General features: G+C 47.2%; 7 protein-coding genes across 7 annotated transcripts; 2 read left to right on the forward strand and 5 right to left on the reverse strand.

The window, feature by feature from the left end:
- Window positions 1-143: 143 nt before the first annotated feature.
- Window positions 144-2,199, reverse strand: N7481_001882 (alpha-amylase; the record flags this gene model as incomplete). Its single annotated transcript, XM_057261101.1, has 8 exons — window positions 144-168; window positions 256-508; window positions 558-780; window positions 853-873; window positions 924-947; window positions 1,010-1,605; window positions 1,661-2,068; window positions 2,133-2,199. 8 exons carry the CDS (start codon window positions 2,197-2,199, stop codon window positions 144-146), a joined length of 1,617 nt encoding a protein of 538 aa, XP_057126033.1.
- A 1,566-nt stretch (window positions 2,200-3,765) lies between these two features.
- On the forward strand, window positions 3,766-4,992 carry N7481_001883 (putative mitochondrial phosphate carrier protein (Mir1); the record flags this gene model as incomplete). Its single annotated transcript, XM_057261102.1, has 4 exons — window positions 3,766-3,815; window positions 3,919-3,981; window positions 4,095-4,514; window positions 4,608-4,992. 4 exons carry the CDS (start codon window positions 3,766-3,768, stop codon window positions 4,990-4,992), a joined length of 918 nt encoding a protein of 305 aa, XP_057126034.1.
- Window positions 4,993-5,402: 410 nt separating this feature from the next.
- Window positions 5,403-7,000, reverse strand: N7481_001884 (putative MFS transporter; the record flags this gene model as incomplete). Its single annotated transcript, XM_057261103.1, has 3 exons — window positions 5,403-5,429; window positions 5,485-5,560; window positions 5,628-7,000. 3 exons carry the CDS (start codon window positions 6,998-7,000, stop codon window positions 5,403-5,405), a joined length of 1,476 nt encoding a protein of 491 aa, XP_057126035.1.
- An 814-nt stretch (window positions 7,001-7,814) lies between these two features.
- N7481_001885 (putative extracellular lipase) lies at window positions 7,815-9,505 on the forward strand (the record flags this gene model as incomplete). The annotated part of the gene is made up of 2 exons (XM_057261104.1): window positions 7,815-8,423; window positions 8,474-9,505. 2 exons carry the CDS (start codon window positions 7,815-7,817, stop codon window positions 9,503-9,505), a joined length of 1,641 nt encoding a protein of 546 aa, XP_057126036.1.
- Window positions 9,506-9,613: 108 nt separating this feature from the next.
- On the reverse strand, window positions 9,614-10,708 carry N7481_001886 (uncharacterized protein; the record flags this gene model as incomplete). The annotated part of the gene is made up of 3 exons (XM_057261105.1): window positions 9,614-10,012; window positions 10,064-10,444; window positions 10,520-10,708. The coding sequence occupies 3 exons, from the start codon at window positions 10,706-10,708 to the stop codon at window positions 9,614-9,616; spliced, it is 969 nt and encodes a 322-aa protein (XP_057126037.1).
- A 507-nt stretch (window positions 10,709-11,215) lies between these two features.
- Window positions 11,216-12,310, reverse strand: N7481_001887 (uncharacterized protein; the record flags this gene model as incomplete). The annotated part of the gene is made up of 3 exons (XM_057261106.1): window positions 11,216-11,903; window positions 11,963-12,041; window positions 12,163-12,310. 3 exons carry the CDS (start codon window positions 12,308-12,310, stop codon window positions 11,216-11,218), a joined length of 915 nt encoding a protein of 304 aa, XP_057126038.1.
- Window positions 12,311-13,838: 1,528 nt separating this feature from the next.
- On the reverse strand, window positions 13,839-15,637 carry N7481_001888 (uncharacterized protein; the record flags this gene model as incomplete). The annotated part of the gene is made up of 4 exons (XM_057261107.1): window positions 13,839-14,192; window positions 14,247-14,603; window positions 14,658-15,368; window positions 15,419-15,637. 4 exons carry the CDS (start codon window positions 15,635-15,637, stop codon window positions 13,839-13,841), a joined length of 1,641 nt encoding a protein of 546 aa, XP_057126039.1.
- Window positions 15,638-15,810: the final 173 nt, after the last annotated feature.

A 15,810-nucleotide genomic window follows, 5' to 3' on the forward strand; every position in this document is an offset into this window, starting at 1 on the left:
TGATGCCCAGAAAAAGCTCCAACGATGCTAGTACTAGTAGTAAGAGTGAATAAGAAGCTTTTATAGTCCACTAAGGCCATGGGCCATTAAACGAATGTCAGATAAACAATAAATATGCCACATCCAAGGTTGTATTAACTAAACTATTGTTGGTAAATATTTCCGTTGCTATGGTTGTATTTTTATCAGTTTGAAGCTCAATATCTTATCGAGCGATGGAGGCAACCACATCAATTTTGGTGCTGTAATACTCACAAGGGTCGAGTAAGGCTCTTTCTTTCCCAGGCTTTTTCATGTACCCACACGCTAACGCTCTTCGCAGCCACAGGGAATACCCCATAGCCTCGATTATCGATGATGACTGTTTCTGCACACAATTCCAGTATGTCTGTCCATTCCTCTCCTTCGTGCCGTCTCCCCACATACATCTTCTTGTAGGCTGCAACCGTGTTGCTGACGATGCAAGCAATACCATAAGGGTACATCACATTTCCATATCGCACGAACCCTAGGTAATATTAAGAATATGATCCAGTGGTTATCCATTGTGTACTCACCTATACAATTTCTTTTGTCGAAGTAATCGCGCTGCTCGCCGTAAGCATATAACTTTCTCGCGCGCATCAATACTGCGAGCTTTCTCTGGCAAGATGGAGAGTTCAAAGAATTTGGTCCGCCTTGAAGTCCGTATAGATCACCATAAAAAACGCACGGTTGGCCTTGACTTCTCAGAAGAATTAAAGCATAAGCAATCTCTTTGAAAAATGGCACGACTATTGTCTAGCATTTCTATCAGTACAAGCAGCACTTCAGTGGGGGTTCAATATCCATATCCATATGCCAGTACCATACCTCTAATGACTGGCCGGGTTGCTTGGAGAGGTCAATACAACTTCAGAGCGGGCCAATAAATAAAAACTTACAGTATCATGGTTTCCCACAAATGTCTGACGGTGACACCCGAGATCAGCAAAAGTCAATCGCCTAACTCGATTGCACATATTCTTACCACGGCGTGGCCAGGGCTGTGTTCCACCAATGTGCCTTTAAATATCTTCCGCAAATCACCACCTTCTGTTTGAGAAATTTCTGAAATCCGCCCCAGCAGTGGCACGTCAAATAGCGAAACGCGACCTTCCATTATTTTGAGGTAATTCAGAAGATACTCCACCTCTCCTCGCCAGTACTCGCCCACCAAGAGATAGTTTCCTCCCACCGTTTTTCGAAGATGATCCACAAAGTCTCTCTGGAATACAGCAGAGTAATGCTTGGCTGCGTCGATTCGCATACCGCTGAGGGCGAACTCGGTTCCAATCCATTCCGCCCAATTAAAGAGGTCTGCACGCACCGCGGGGTGGCTTTGGTCCAGATTGGCAAACATCAGATAATCATAGTTGCCGTGTTCACTGCTGACATCCTGGGACCACTTCTTCTGGGGACCGGCAATCTTGTATATGGCATTTTGTTTTCGAGATTCATCCCAGTCCACGCCATTAAAATGTCGATAATGATACTTCATAGAGCTGTACTTCCCCTTGCGACCTGGAAAGTCAAATCCCACCCAAGCCGTAATTTCCTCCGGCTTCGAAATCACAGTGTTTCTGTCTATATTATGTAAATTCTTTGCCAAACCCATCCTAGCTCAAGACAAGGTACATACTTTTAGGGTCTACTTTCACGGCCGGGAATTTCTCGGTGAAATCGGCCCCGGCTTTATGGTTCAAGACAGTATCCCAGATGATTCCAATATCGAGATCTTGTGCAGATTGTACAAGTTCATGCAAGTCCTCTTTAGAGCCCCATCTTGTCGCTCGGCAGCCTTTCTGGTAGAACTCACCCACGTCATAGAGGTCATAAACGTCGTATCCTGTTCCGTTCGATTCCATGCCTTTGCATCCCGGGGGTATCCAGATATTATCGACTCCGATGTCTTTCAGATTTGGGAGGACCCTTTGTAGGCGCTTCCAATGGTTCTGGTCAGCTGGCACGTGCCATTCGAAACCCTGAAGCATGATAGGATTTAAGGGAAGGGTCCATTCCGGTTTCTTCTCGGAATTCTCTTCGGCCTCTAAAAACATGCAAAATTAGTACTCGGTATCAACAATTCAATCTTGTTAGGGGGAAAAACCTACCCTTAATTTCTTTCCACTCCTCCGCTTTCCGCCTCGTCTTCAGACAACAGCTCAGTAAGGACGACATCTGGCCGACTACCACGTGCCTGGGGAACAACTAAAATAAAGTGTGTCGGCCAGGCTCGTGAGTAGTGAGGGAACAAGATCAGGACATTCTTGAAGCGGTCGCGATTTAATCAATGTGAGATTGGAGTTTCGAGAAGCAGGCCCGCGGAGGTGGAAGAAGTGACACGGAAACCCCTGCTGTACGATCTACCTTGACGGGTATGTAGTATGCAAGGATTTCTTAGTAATGGCTCAACAATTGGTCATTGTCCGAGCTGTGATTTTAGGAGAGAAAATTCAAACTTCGAAATGGATCCATCAAGGTTCATCAATTTGTAATATTATGCCTAGTACTAGTATTAGATCCATGATATCCGCTATAGACTTCGGCATCGCTAATTTTGGCCTCTCCACGAACATAGGATATAAAATCTCCGGAGTCAGCGGACTTCGTTATCGCCAGCCACTCATAAAGGGGGTTGTGCCCAAGCAGACTACAAAATTGTCAAAGCTTTAAGACAATGTCACTAAGAATGGCCCTCTCAAGGTTGGCGGACCCAGCCATTTATCTACCACTGAGGAACCTTTGCAACCGAGTCAATATTTGCTGTTTTGAACTCGTAGCGATTCTACTTTGTGCTGAAAGGGGGGGGTTCCTACTATCCTTTTACACTATTTCCTATCTGTAAAATTTGTTCCTATCGCGCAGAAGTCTACAAGGCGTAGTAACATTATAGTCTACTCTACTTGCAAGATGGTTAACTCCAGACTTGGACAAGTATACAGACTAACCAATCCGGCGTTCCGAGACCTCGCGTGGCCAATCACAGGGCTCGGAGAAGGGCTCTGATTTGTGGAAACGGTCCTTTCCAAGGTTGGTGCCCCCGAAAAATTGGTGGCCACCAGTTGGGCCCCATCGTTGCCGCCAGGTGTCCACTTGTGACGTCGAGTTTTTTGAATGGCTTGAAGGCCGTGCCTCTCGCAGTATTACGAGTACTACGAGTACTACTTGCGAGGATTGATTGTTTGAAGCTGTCGAGTAGTATGAATTTTAAATGATTTTCTAAATAAATAATTTAATCGACCTAGGATATAGCCAGCTATAGCGCATGCTCTTTTAAATTAAATAGATTACCTGCTAAGAGCACTTATGGGATTACTGCCATCAATCTTAGATACAATCTGACAGAGTTCAAAGACAAAAAAATAATGCGTGCTTTTTATGTTGCGCTCGGTGCTCACCGGCAAACATCCCGATCGAATTTTTCTACAACCACCTGCTGGGCAATGGAATGGGGGAATGGGGGGGGGTAATAAATAGTAATAAATTCTAATAAATATCCGAGAATTATTTTCTACAATATGTGCCTATAACCATAGTATACTCACAGTGCAGGGCTATAGTATACTCTCCCGTTGACCCGGCGATGGTGGACACAAGCCGTGCTGAGCCGATGCCTCCGGATTGGCCCGAGCCCAGCCTCCGGGACCCATCCCTGCCTTCAAATCTTTTTCTCCTTTCCCTCTTCCACCTCTACGTCTTCGAAATCTCCCCTCAACTACCCCCATCTCCCTCCACATCTTTACAATGGCCACTCCCACCGCTGAATCGCCCAAGGGCGTTGACCTTTACGCTCGGTTCGTCTCGACCTGGCCGCTTCCATGTGGTCCCCCTCCGGCTTAACCCATATGCCAGACATCCCATCAATCCGAATTCCGACTAACCATCTTCGCAAAATAGCTTCGCTTTCGCTGGCGCTGTCTGCTGCTCCGTTACCCACGGTGCTGCCACTCCCCTCGATGTGTAAGTTGAATGACTCCCAATCCACCCGTCAATGGGCCAGTCGCCCCCCGGCGAGACAAGACCGCATCAAGACAGGATCAATTTGCTGATCGCGCATTGTTTCTTGAATATAGTGTCAAGACCCGTATCCAGCTTGACCCTGTCACCTACAACCGTGGCATGATCGGTGGTTTCCGCCAGGTCATCCAGAAGGAGGGTGCTGGCGCTCTCCTGACTGGTTTCGGTCCTACCGCCGCCGGTTACTTCCTCCAGGGTGCCTTCAAGTTCGGTGGTTACGAGTTCTTCAAGCAGCAGGCTATCACTCAGCTCGGCTACGAGACCGCTGCCAACAACCGTACCGCTGTCTACCTCGCCTCCTCCGCCTGCGCTGAGTTCATGGCCGACATTGCCCTGTGCCCTCTCGAGGCCACCCGTATCCGTCTCGTCTCCCAGCCTACCTTCGCCTCCGGCCTGCTCGGCGGTTTCAGCCGTATCGCTAAGGAGGAGGGTATCGGTGCCTTCTACTCCGGATTCGGACCCATCCTGTTCAAGCAGTAAGTTCACCATTTCGCACCATTGCGCACCAATTCGTGTGATGAAAGTCGTGCGCCCGCCATACCCTGGTTTCTAACAGGTTCTTCCACCAGGGTCCCCTACACCATGGCCAAGTTCGTCGTTTTCGAGAAGGTCTCCGAGGCCGTCTACAAGTCCGTTGACAAGAGCACCCTCTCCACTGGTGGCCAGACCGCCGTCAACCTGGGCTCCGGTCTTATCGCCGGTCTCGCCGCCGCCATCATCTCCCAGCCCGCCGACACCATGCTGTCCAAGATCAACAAGACCCAGGGCGCTCCCGGTGAGGGCACTGTCTCCCGCCTCGTCAAGATCGCCAAGGAGCTCGGCCTCCGTGGCTCTTACTCCGGTATCGGTGCCCGTCTCTTCATGGTCGGTGGTATCACTGCCGGTCAGTTCGCCATCTACGGTGACATCAAGCGTGTCCTCGGTGCCACTGGTGGTGTTGAGATCTCCAAATAGAGATCTCGCCTTGTCTAGATGTTGGAGGATAATAGAGACTACCCTTAGAACTTTTTTTTCTTTTTTCGCGGCTTGTCCATCCCTCAAATACGATGTACAATACTTTGTCTCCATTTTCTTCAAAAACAAGCTCAGTTTCTTTTGTTTCAATTTTTTCTGCCGTAAACTTATGTTCGTATTTACATGGACGTGGCTTGGACCGAGAACCTACCTATTCTTGCCGGGGCGATCGGTTTAGCCCGATCTCGACTATCTCATGACCAGACTAGAAGCTCAGGCGAGTTCTACTTCTAGCATCAAGTCTACCACCAAGCACAGTATGGATATGAAGTTCCTCACTTGGATTGGAATACTAATACTATGCAGAAATTGAAATGCTTCTAGACGAATTCCCGTGAGCTGAAGGTTGCTCAAAGTACGTATCGGAAGTTTGGGTTCTAGGAAATGGTTAGTTAGCATGGTTCTGCTTCGACTATCTAACCGGTATCTCACCTCGAAATCGGTCAGATCAGCCAGCTCATCTAGTACCGCCATGCCTGCAGCTCCCTCATTTTCGGATGCGGCATCTCTTTGTTTGTTGCGGTTGGTCAGTAACCAGCGAAGGCAGAGTGCCAGCACAAGTTGCGATGTGGAACAAGCCAGAATCACTTTGCAGCCAGTTTGGTACAGGGGGGGCCTCTTTGGCGAGGAATGCATGGGGACCAATGATATTTCCTGCACAGTAGGCCAGAAAGACCAGTGCAACGCCAGTACTGCGCTTGGTATAGCCTCCCAGGTTTGTAGCAGGCATCTGCAGTGCCAGTACTAAGGAGCAAACGTAAGCCCCAATGAGATAGTAGCTGAATAGAATTCCAATCTTGTGGCTGTCATGATCTAGCTTCCACATCAAGCAGATACCTATAATTGTTGGGATTAGGTAGATGGCCATGACGATGGTACGCAGGTTGCGAACACGAGATGCAAGAAAGGTTCCTGTTAGGATCCAAAACACTTGAAAACCACCCTGGGGAATTCCAAGTGCAACCGTGGTGAGCGGGTCTTTGGTTAGCCCTTTGATGATGAGCTTTCCGAAGTTTGCGTATCCACCGTTGATTGTTTCATTCAATAAAGTGAAGAAAAACAATATCCAAATTTGAGGATCCACAAGTGCTTCTCGGATCTGGTACCATTTGATGTGGTGGTTGATCACGCCGGTTCGACCAAGTCGACTGCGAGCAATCAAGAGAGCCTTCTCGTCCAGTTTGAACCGCTTAGCCGATATGATGTCGTCCGGAAGAAAGAATAACATCAGGACCCCCCAGCAGATTGTGATTCCGCCGAGAATGAGGTATATGGCTCTCCATACCGCAATGGTTTTGATCTGTCCAATTCCGAAAGTCAAGAGACTACCAATCATGGCGCCCACTCCGTTGCAACTATAGAATACTCCAGCACGGAATGGCTGTTGTGCACGCGTATACCACATGCCAACAATCATCATAAAGCACGGTGTGATAGGCGCCTCGAAAATGCCGAGAAGAAAGCGGCAGATTGCCATGCCGGTGAAAGAGGAGCAAGCAGCGGTAATCATAAGCATCGAGCCCCATGCCACAATATTGCCCGATACAACTTTCCCCAGCCTTGTTCTCTGGGCGAGAAGATTCCAAGGGTATTCGGCGATAAGATACGCGAAGTAAAAGATACTAGCTAACCAGCTGTACTCATTACTGGACATATTCGTCGTTGTCAGGAGGTCGAATACTGCTGAGTAGGCTAGCGCTGACTTATCGATGTACTGTAGTGTATAGGTACCAGCAAGAAGTGGCAAAAGAATGAGATCGACTCTGCGGACTAAGGCTTTATTTCGTGGTTCATCCTCGAGCATTTCTTGAAGGGTCTCTTGGGAGAATCCATGCTCATGGAGAAACAACTCTCCCTCGTCAAGATCGGTGACCGTGCCGGCTTGTACATCCTTCAATTTTTCAGGAGATTCCTCATCAAGGACAGGCTTTTTTGAAATTTCAGCCATTATGGAAGATTAAAATGGGTAGTAAAAGACTATAATTTACGCAGAAAAGGGAAAGGGGTACAAGATAAGTCTGCCCCAATGGCTCTTTTAAAGCGAAGCTGGCCATTCGCGCGTTATCTCCGCCCAGAACTGCCCCAACTTTTAGCTCAAACCATGAATGCGGAGTAGTGAGTGACTTCGGATTCTCGCCGAGATCAACCGATTTGATAGTAGTGGCCAAGGGCTCCGAAACATCACATATCTAAGCCTTAAGCTGTACGGAGTAGATACGAGGGAAAATTCTAATTGAAACTCTAGAGCCGGAAACTGTACCATGGGCCACATGGTTATTCAGTAAAAGTGTCAATTGAAATATAGTTTAGCTCTTCTTCCCCGCTCCATCTGGGCATCAAGGACTCCCGTATCAATGAGGAAATTTTGACTATCGATCGGGTGGGATTTGTTTAGTAGGGTCGTCGACGACTTGATTATGACTCCAATATTCGGGCCAATATAGCGCCAGACCCCAATTGATATGTTTCTCATTGCCAGCCTGCGAAAGGAGATAAAACTTCCTGGTCTGACCCGGCTCGCTATCGACCTGTCGTAGGTGGCCCCACAGGATAAAGGAACCAACTGTCATGACTCCTCCTATCTTCGCACCATCGAGTGATAAACCGTGTCTCCACTTCACCTTCCACAAAGACGGGCTCTATCTCCCCCGCACGGAGCTACTTCTGTCCCCCGGAGAGAAAAGCGCACATCCCTATATCTGACTCCAGCGCCTGCCCCTGTGACAGATCGAACACCACGCTAAATACAGACAAGGCGAATCATGACGAGCGGCTCATCTGATCATCCTACAGTCACCCTTGCCCAAGGCAAGGTGATTGGAACCATTCGTGAGGAAGCAGCTCCTCAATCTGTCGAGGCGTTCCTGGGCGTGCCCTATGCCCTCCCTCCTGTCGGCGAAAGGCGATTCAAGCCTGCCGAGAGAGTTCCCGCCTCTTCGCAAAGCATTGACGCCACCAGATTTGGACCAGCAGCCCCTGGCAAAGCATTACTGGCTGGTGGTCCGAAGCTAGAGCAGAGTGAAGACTGTCTGACTGCTAACATTTTCCGACCGACTGGGACTGGCGAAAAAGACAGACTGCCTGTTGCTATCTATATCCATGGAGGCGCCTTCAACCGAGGTGCCGCTGTCATGCACGACACTGGATCGATGGTGGCATGGTCTGAAGAGCCATTTATCGGTGTTAGCTTCGGTTATCGTATCGGGGCATTGGGCTTTTTACCATCGGCCTTGTCCAAGAAAGAGGGCGTTCTGAATCTTGGTCTTCGTGACCAGGTTCACCTATTCGAATGGGTGCAGGAAAATATCAAGAAATTTGGTGGCGATCCTGAAAACGTTACTCTTTTCGGCCTGTCCGCAGGAGCGCATTCGGTGAGATGAATTCTTCTGGTCGAAGATTATGATTGCTAACAGAAGGTCAGATTGGACACCATTTGCTGAAGTATGATGCCCAAGCCTCACCATTATTCCATCGTGTGATTCTAGAGTCTGGATCGCCAACATCCCGGGCAGTGCGTCCCTATGATGCGAAAGTTCATGAGCAACAGTTTCAAGATTACCTCCAAGAAGTTGGTTGTCCATCAGACATCTCTGAATCTGAGATCTTCCCGTTTCTACGCTCATTGCCTAGCTCAACGGTTACGAACGCGCAAACAAAGGTTTTCGATAAATACAATCCATCGCTTAGATGGGCATTCCAACCTGTGATTGATGAAGACATCATTCCACGCAAGCCGCTAGACGCATGGAGCTCTCTTCTCTGGAATAAGGTTCCCATAATGACAGGCTTCAACAGCAACGAAGGAACAATGTATGTGGACAAAAAAATGTCTAATCCGGGACAATTCCGAAAATTCTGGCAGGATCTACTCCCTGAGTTATCCAAGGATGATCTTGATACAATCGACCGCCTATATCCTGACCCTAGTGTGAGCTCCAGCTCGCCGTATGTGGAAAGAAGAGAGGGTCATGGCCTTGGTCCACAATATAAGCGAATTGAAGCTGCATATGGTCACTATGCCTATGTGGCGCCAGTGCGACAAACAGCACATTTTGCTGCTTCCCAGGGTGTCCCGGCCTACCTATACAACTGGGCACTTCCAAGAACGGTGGTTGGCCGTGCGAATCATGGTGACAACATGTATTACGAGACATACAATAACTCTATTACCGGGATATCTGAGTCTCAAAAAGAACTGTCTGGAACTTATCATGCCTATGTCACCAGCTTCATCACGAAAGGGGATCCGAATGCCATCTCGGGCCGCCATGGAGAACGCCCTAAATGGGAGCCGTATGTGCCAGACAATAGGCGGATTCTGATTTTTGGGGAAGGAAATGAGGAGCTGATTGGAGGGTCTACTGCCCCTGCAGCCAAATTCGTGAAAGATGAATGGGCAAGCGAGGAGACAGAATTCTGGTGGTCGAAAGTACCGATATCGCAGCTTGCATGAGAGAGAGGTTATTTTCATCTCGTAGATACCTAGACCACTGCAATTGAGAGGAATTCATACAGTTGCTTTATCTTTTTCTAGCGACTTTCCATACTCATAGAAGCCATTTCATGGGTTTTGAAGGATCAAATCAACTTCTGCATCCGCCATTTCCAGGATATGCTCCGCTGAATATTGAGGAGTCCACCCAATCTCCCGGCCATGCTTGGCTTGCAATGTGCATTTTCCACCCAGAAACAATGAAACCATGTCCTTGGGGCATCCAAGCGCTGCTCCCATGCTTTCCAAGGCTTGGTCATCAGCTAGCGCAACCTTGTCATTGTCGATAATATTTTGTGCAGCAAGGCGCTTGGCCATCGCGGTGTAAAGACTGTTCCAAGACACGTTGCCACTAGAGGCAAGATAGTACCCATTTATGCCATGGTCTATTTCCTTACCAGACAAGCTGCTCCAAATGATTTCCAGGTATAACCCTGCGGTGTCACTGACATGGCTCACAGGCCAGGTCTTGAAATATCAGTAATTGAACGGATGTGAAAAGGAAATAGTGAAGCCTACATAATAACCAGGGTCGGGTCGGCAAACTCGTCGAAGTTTTTTGGCCGCATTTACTATAGCGACCGTTTGAATGGAGGTTTTATTTCCAAATCCTTCGCCCTTGCCATATACAACACATGGCACAAATAAGTAGCTCTTCACATCATATTCCAATGCAGTTTCGATGATTGTATTATTGGCCATCACTGCCTTTTCAACAAATAAGTACCGAGCATAGGTAATTTTCGAGAGGTAATAGAGAGCTGGATCATTATCGGGGATCGGAGAATTTGTCGGAAGACCTGCATGGCTACTGAATAGCTTTGCGCCAGAGGTATGGAGAAAGTGTACATCCTGTCCAGTTTGTTTCTTCACTTCTGCCAGGGCTTTGATCATCTGCACCTGAGTTTAAGAGGCAGTAGCATCAATCAGAAAGTAGATAATGGAAATTTTGTTTTCGATGATGGTGGTGGTTACGCTGGCTTGATCTTTAATATTGAATTTGATCGGTTCTGCGCCATATTTCTTGACTGCCTCGCTTTGTTCGTCCGTGCGTACGAGAGCGAAGTGCCTCTGGTATGTAGGGAGCTTGGCGCTGGCCCATCGGGCGAGGAGCGTTCCCCCGAGGTATCCGGATGCGCCGGTAACAAGGATATTGTGCGACATTCGGAACTGCAATTGTAGATGAAATTGCTGCCGCTATTAGACCTTGATACTTAAAGTAGCCCAGCGTCGCGGGGTATTCGGCTCTCGTCGGAAAGTGAAATACATAGTTTGTGCATTTTTAATCAGATTAGGTATCGAGGCGACGATCAACACTCCTCTGAGAGAGGAATGAAGCTGGGCAATTGTGACTGGCCAGACGCAGGCGGGTCTAATTAAAGCGTCGTCGGCAAGGAGCAGTTTGGATCGGTAGAGCTTTAAACATCACCCAAAGTTTGATCAACTTCAAGCTGGTTCGATATATACAGTGCTTAACTGAAACTCTGAATTTTAAGCCAACCTTGAATCTTTTTGATCGAAGTAACGTCTCGTCAAGTAAGAATGTCTCTGTTAACAGGACCTATTATCATCAAGCAAAACTGCTCAGCTAAAGTCTGTGAGTATCGATTAATCAAGGTGGAGCAGCTGTTGTCTTGTGAAATAGAGTATGTTTGTAGTAAATATGTCGAATTATTGTACATTTGCATCAGCATCGTCGTGAAAAATTGTTGTTCCCCAGTTTGGCCGATTGAATCTCTTGCCTCCGAGAGACGTGACAAGCTCGTCAATCTTAACTGTTTCGTTGTCATCCATAACGAAACATTGCTGAAGGTTTTTGGCAATTCTTGACGGATTGGTGCTCTTTGGAATGACACTCCAACCCTTCTCTACTCCCCAACTCAGCAACACGTTGCCCGAGCTGCAGCCCCTCTTTTGCGCTATGGAGTTAATTATAGGGTCCTCGTGCAGAGTGCTTCCACTCCCTCCCAAGGGCCCGAATGCTGTCTGGTGAACACCATGCTTTATGCAAAGAGCATTGAGTTTCTTTTGAGGGAGCAAAGGTTGAATCTCGGTTTGGTTGACTGCGGGCACGACAGAGCAGCTCTTCAGCAGCTTTTCCAGGTTGACGGTTGAAAAGTTTGCAACGCCTATGGCGCGTACTTTTCCTGTCTGCAGGAGTTTTTCCATCTCACGCCAAGTGTCCCTAAAGTCCCAGTCGGGGTCGTGAGCCGTACGATCCTCCTTCCCGTATGTCTCCGGGGATGAAGCGGGCAGAGTAACAGGCCAATGCATGAGATACAGATCGACGTAATCGAGGCGCAAATCATCAAGTGATTTTTGAAGGGCAGGGATAATTCGACGATGGTCGGATGACCAACTAGGAAAATTATAAGATTAGTTGACTTCACCACTTCTCGCGGGGCTCGAGGGGCGTACAGCTTGGTAGTCACAAAATAATCATTTCGTGGCACTGGAATGGTTTCAAATACTTGTCCAATCTCAGCTTCATTTCCATCTATAATAAAGCGTCAGTGTTTTGTTTCCAACTGAAGTTTGACGCCAACGTACAAAGAGGAGCACAATCCTATTCAATATATTAGTGGAGACGTCAAACAAATAAGGAGCATGTTGAGGACTTGCAAAATGTCTATACCCCACGTCAAATGCCGATTTAACGGCAGCAGCGGCTTCTCCAGGCCCAGCTTTCCAAGTGCCAAATCCAATTGCGGGGATTTTGGCACCAGTGTTAAGAGTAAAGGTTTTGTGTTCCAATGTGTCAGCCATTTCGTTGGAGTGAGTTTAATGAGAATGATTCATAATATAGCTGAATGCTCTCTTGTTATAACAATTGAATATTTATCACATAAGAACAATTCAAGTTGGTATAAAACGCGTTACGAAGAGTCGGAGAGAACCCCGTAGAGAACTCCAGGCCGACTACCCCTCATTTACCAAGCCGGGTCTACCCCGATCGCCATTTAGATTCAATAATAATATTTACCAAATCATTTCGGAAATTATTAGCACCTGCTAGTTCGCGATCAGGCTCCACTGTTAAAAAGGAACAGGAGTCGAGGTTCTCCTCGGGGTCGAACGGCAATCAGCGCTGACCATTCATATTCAGTATCTGGTTTTTCTCCATGTACTTAGTTTCCTTGATTATCCCTCTTGAGAAACTTGTCACTCCTAGCTGATGCTGATTGCTAAGATCCTGCCATGGCTTTTGTATTTTGCAAAATTATAGATCGAGGGTATGGTATGTTATGGTGTGGGGTTCTATGTGAGAGCAGGTGTAATCTCCTTGCTTTACATTGGGGTTTAATAATATTCTCATTGCGGCTTTCAATTGTCCAATCTAACTTCGAGCCTTAAGGTAGATCGATCCGCTACTACTTCATTCCATCGTATGCAACGTCGTACTTTGATCTGTGAGTATCTGAGCATCCTCACATTCCAGTTCACTCAGCCTGGGACTCAAGGCTGGTGTCTTGTATATAAGGCACCAATATGCCAACATCAAGCCTATGGCCACCTTGCCTACTAGCTCCCTCTTCTGCCTTCTATACTTTCTTATTATAACATTAACAATTCAAGTTAACTAGTATACAACGCATTGCGGAGAGTCAGAGAGAACCCTATAGACAACTCTAGGCTGAGTACCCCTTATTTACAAAGCCGGGGCAGTTCAAAGAGCTGCTCACGATATCGCAATCGTATTGCAGAGGAAACTTTTTGGCGATACGATAATGATACAGTGCCCCGGGGTTGCGATCCGATGTTCGTTACGATAACTAACTAACTTAGTTAATGCCAAGCTTAATCACGGGACTTTAGTCATAGGCACTGGCCAATGAGAGGCCTCTATTTGCGGCACCATCATGACACTATACCTCTATGATCAATAGACATAACTATCTGGTGGTGCGAGTCAGTGTATCCTTACAATATATTTTGATCGTAGCCAACATGCGACCGTGGGTGTCATTAGAGCTAGTCCTAGATAGGAAACAGAGTCTGCTTTATTTTTATTACGTTTTTGAGCAATTCAGCGTGTCGTAGCGACGTTGGACAGCTATTGTCGTGGTGACCGTGGCCGAATGCTAGTACTATTTGACGATATCGTTTTATCGTACGATATCGTCACCCAAAAATTATTGCGATATCGTATCATGAGCAGCTCTACCGGGGCTACCCTGATTGCCATTTAGATTCAATAATAATATTTACTAAATCATTTCGGAAATCATTGGCACCTGCTAGTTTGTCTCTGGTAAAGCTAAGCTACCGGTTCACATCCTCCAGTCCAGGCCCTTTAGGCGTTTTCCACATGCTCTGCACGATCTTTCTGCCTCTCATCATCATTGTCCAGTTTCCCAGCAACAATGTTCTCACGAACATCAGATCGAATCTTTTCTTCCTCGGTGGGATAGGCATGTCGCCACATCAGCCACAGCGGTCTTTCGAAGAGATTGTCCATACTCTCGATCGAGCGGCCCTTCATCTCAGGGAGGCAGAAGTAGATAAAAATCACCCCAAGGTATGTCAGCATCGCATAGAGCAGAAACACCCCCCATCCCATTTCAGTAATCATATTTGGGGTCGCTCGGGTTATGCCGTAGTCCACGATCCAGTTAATAAAAAAACAAATAGACATGCAAAATGATCGCTAGAATTTTGTTAGGCTTATTCGGTCAGATCGGGACAATTTGCAGAAACTTACAATTCTGGTAGGGAATATCTCTGCCGCAACAACGTAGCATGCGACTGAATGTCCAAATGACCATCCAAATGCGTAGATATAGATCCATATAATACCGACGATTCCTCCCGCTGGTGTTCCTCCCACATTGTCCGTATTGGTTCCTGCAAATCGCAGGTATAGAGCGAGATATAGCATTGCAGTAGCTTGCATTGTGGCACCTACAAGAAGGGGAAGACGACGACCAACTCGGTCAACCAAGAAGCCCACATAAAATATAGTTGTCACTGTCTTGACAACGCCGTATATACCGGTTGTAAGCAGGCTAGACGAGCCAGAATTGACACCAATCAAGGCAAATATTTCGGGGGCGTAGTACTATTAACTTGTTAATAAAATTCATGGAATATAAGCCGGATAAAATTGACTCACGTTCAGAGAGTCTGTTCCCGTAAATTTATGGAACAAGAAAAGCATGACAGCCAGGAAGAAACGCTGAAAGTTGCTTCTGGACGTGAATATATCTTTCACGACAACCCAATAGTTGTGTCCTGCATAAGATTCCTGCTCTTGCCTTACCTGCGCTTCGATCTCGCGATATTCAGTCTGCACGTACTCATGATCCGCTGGCAACTTTCTGAGCTGGCAGATATTCTTGAGGCCCTGCTCAGACTTTCCATGGTTGATCAACCACCGCGGGGTTTCGGATAAAAATGGAATCATCAAACACAGAAGGACACCAGGAATTATTTGAATACCCATTGAGACACGCCACTGGGTGTTGTCAAACTCAACACCCGGGAAGGACCACTTGGAGACTCCATAATTCACCCAAAAAGCCAACATAAGTGATGTCACGATCATCAGGTTATATGTCGCTGTCATCGACCCGCGGACAGATTTGGGGGAATTCTCGGCGAGGAATTGAGGCGTGAGCATTGATGACGCGCCAACACCCATACCAGCAATGAAGCGACCGGCCAGAAGGACATCATAGTCTGCAATCATCTGCATCGCAGCGCCCACGACAAAAACTAATCCCCAGCTGAACACGGACCATTTACGGCCAAAATAATCGGATGTGGGCGCTGCTAGCAAGGCCCCGACCGAGCCACCAGCTGCGAGCATGGATGCGATCGTTCCCTTGCAAAGGTTAGAGAAAATACAAAGCTTTCTGGACTTGAAAAACAAACTTGACGATTGTCTTGCTCTGCTTGGGAAACATCGTTAAGGCCGAATGCGCTTTTGAACGACGGAAGAGTAAGGATTCCCCCAATATTCCCAGTATCAAAACCGTAAAAAGAGCCAGCCCAAGACACAGCAACCAGCAGATAGAGAAGGCGAAGATTGAAGATAGCTCTCGGATCAGTTTTGGCCTCGCTGCTGACCCAGATACTGGTTCCACCAGCCATTATTTCTCACTGGCAAGATCGTAGGTTATGAATCGGTATTTCGATGATCCCGTTCGATTAGAAATCATTCATAACTGAATGGCTCCGGGGACAAATAGACAATAAATAGGCTTCCCTATGGTGAAATAAAGAATGCAGGGCAGCATACACTATCTGTCGCAAATAAAGCTAAA

This window comes from Penicillium waksmanii (genome assembly GCF_028829765.1).
Source record: "Penicillium waksmanii strain IBT 27052 chromosome Unknown utg000002l:1.0-3326099.0:1.0-3328782.0, whole genome shotgun sequence".
NCBI classification, from domain to species: Eukaryota; Fungi; Ascomycota; class Eurotiomycetes; order Eurotiales; family Aspergillaceae; genus Penicillium; species Penicillium waksmanii.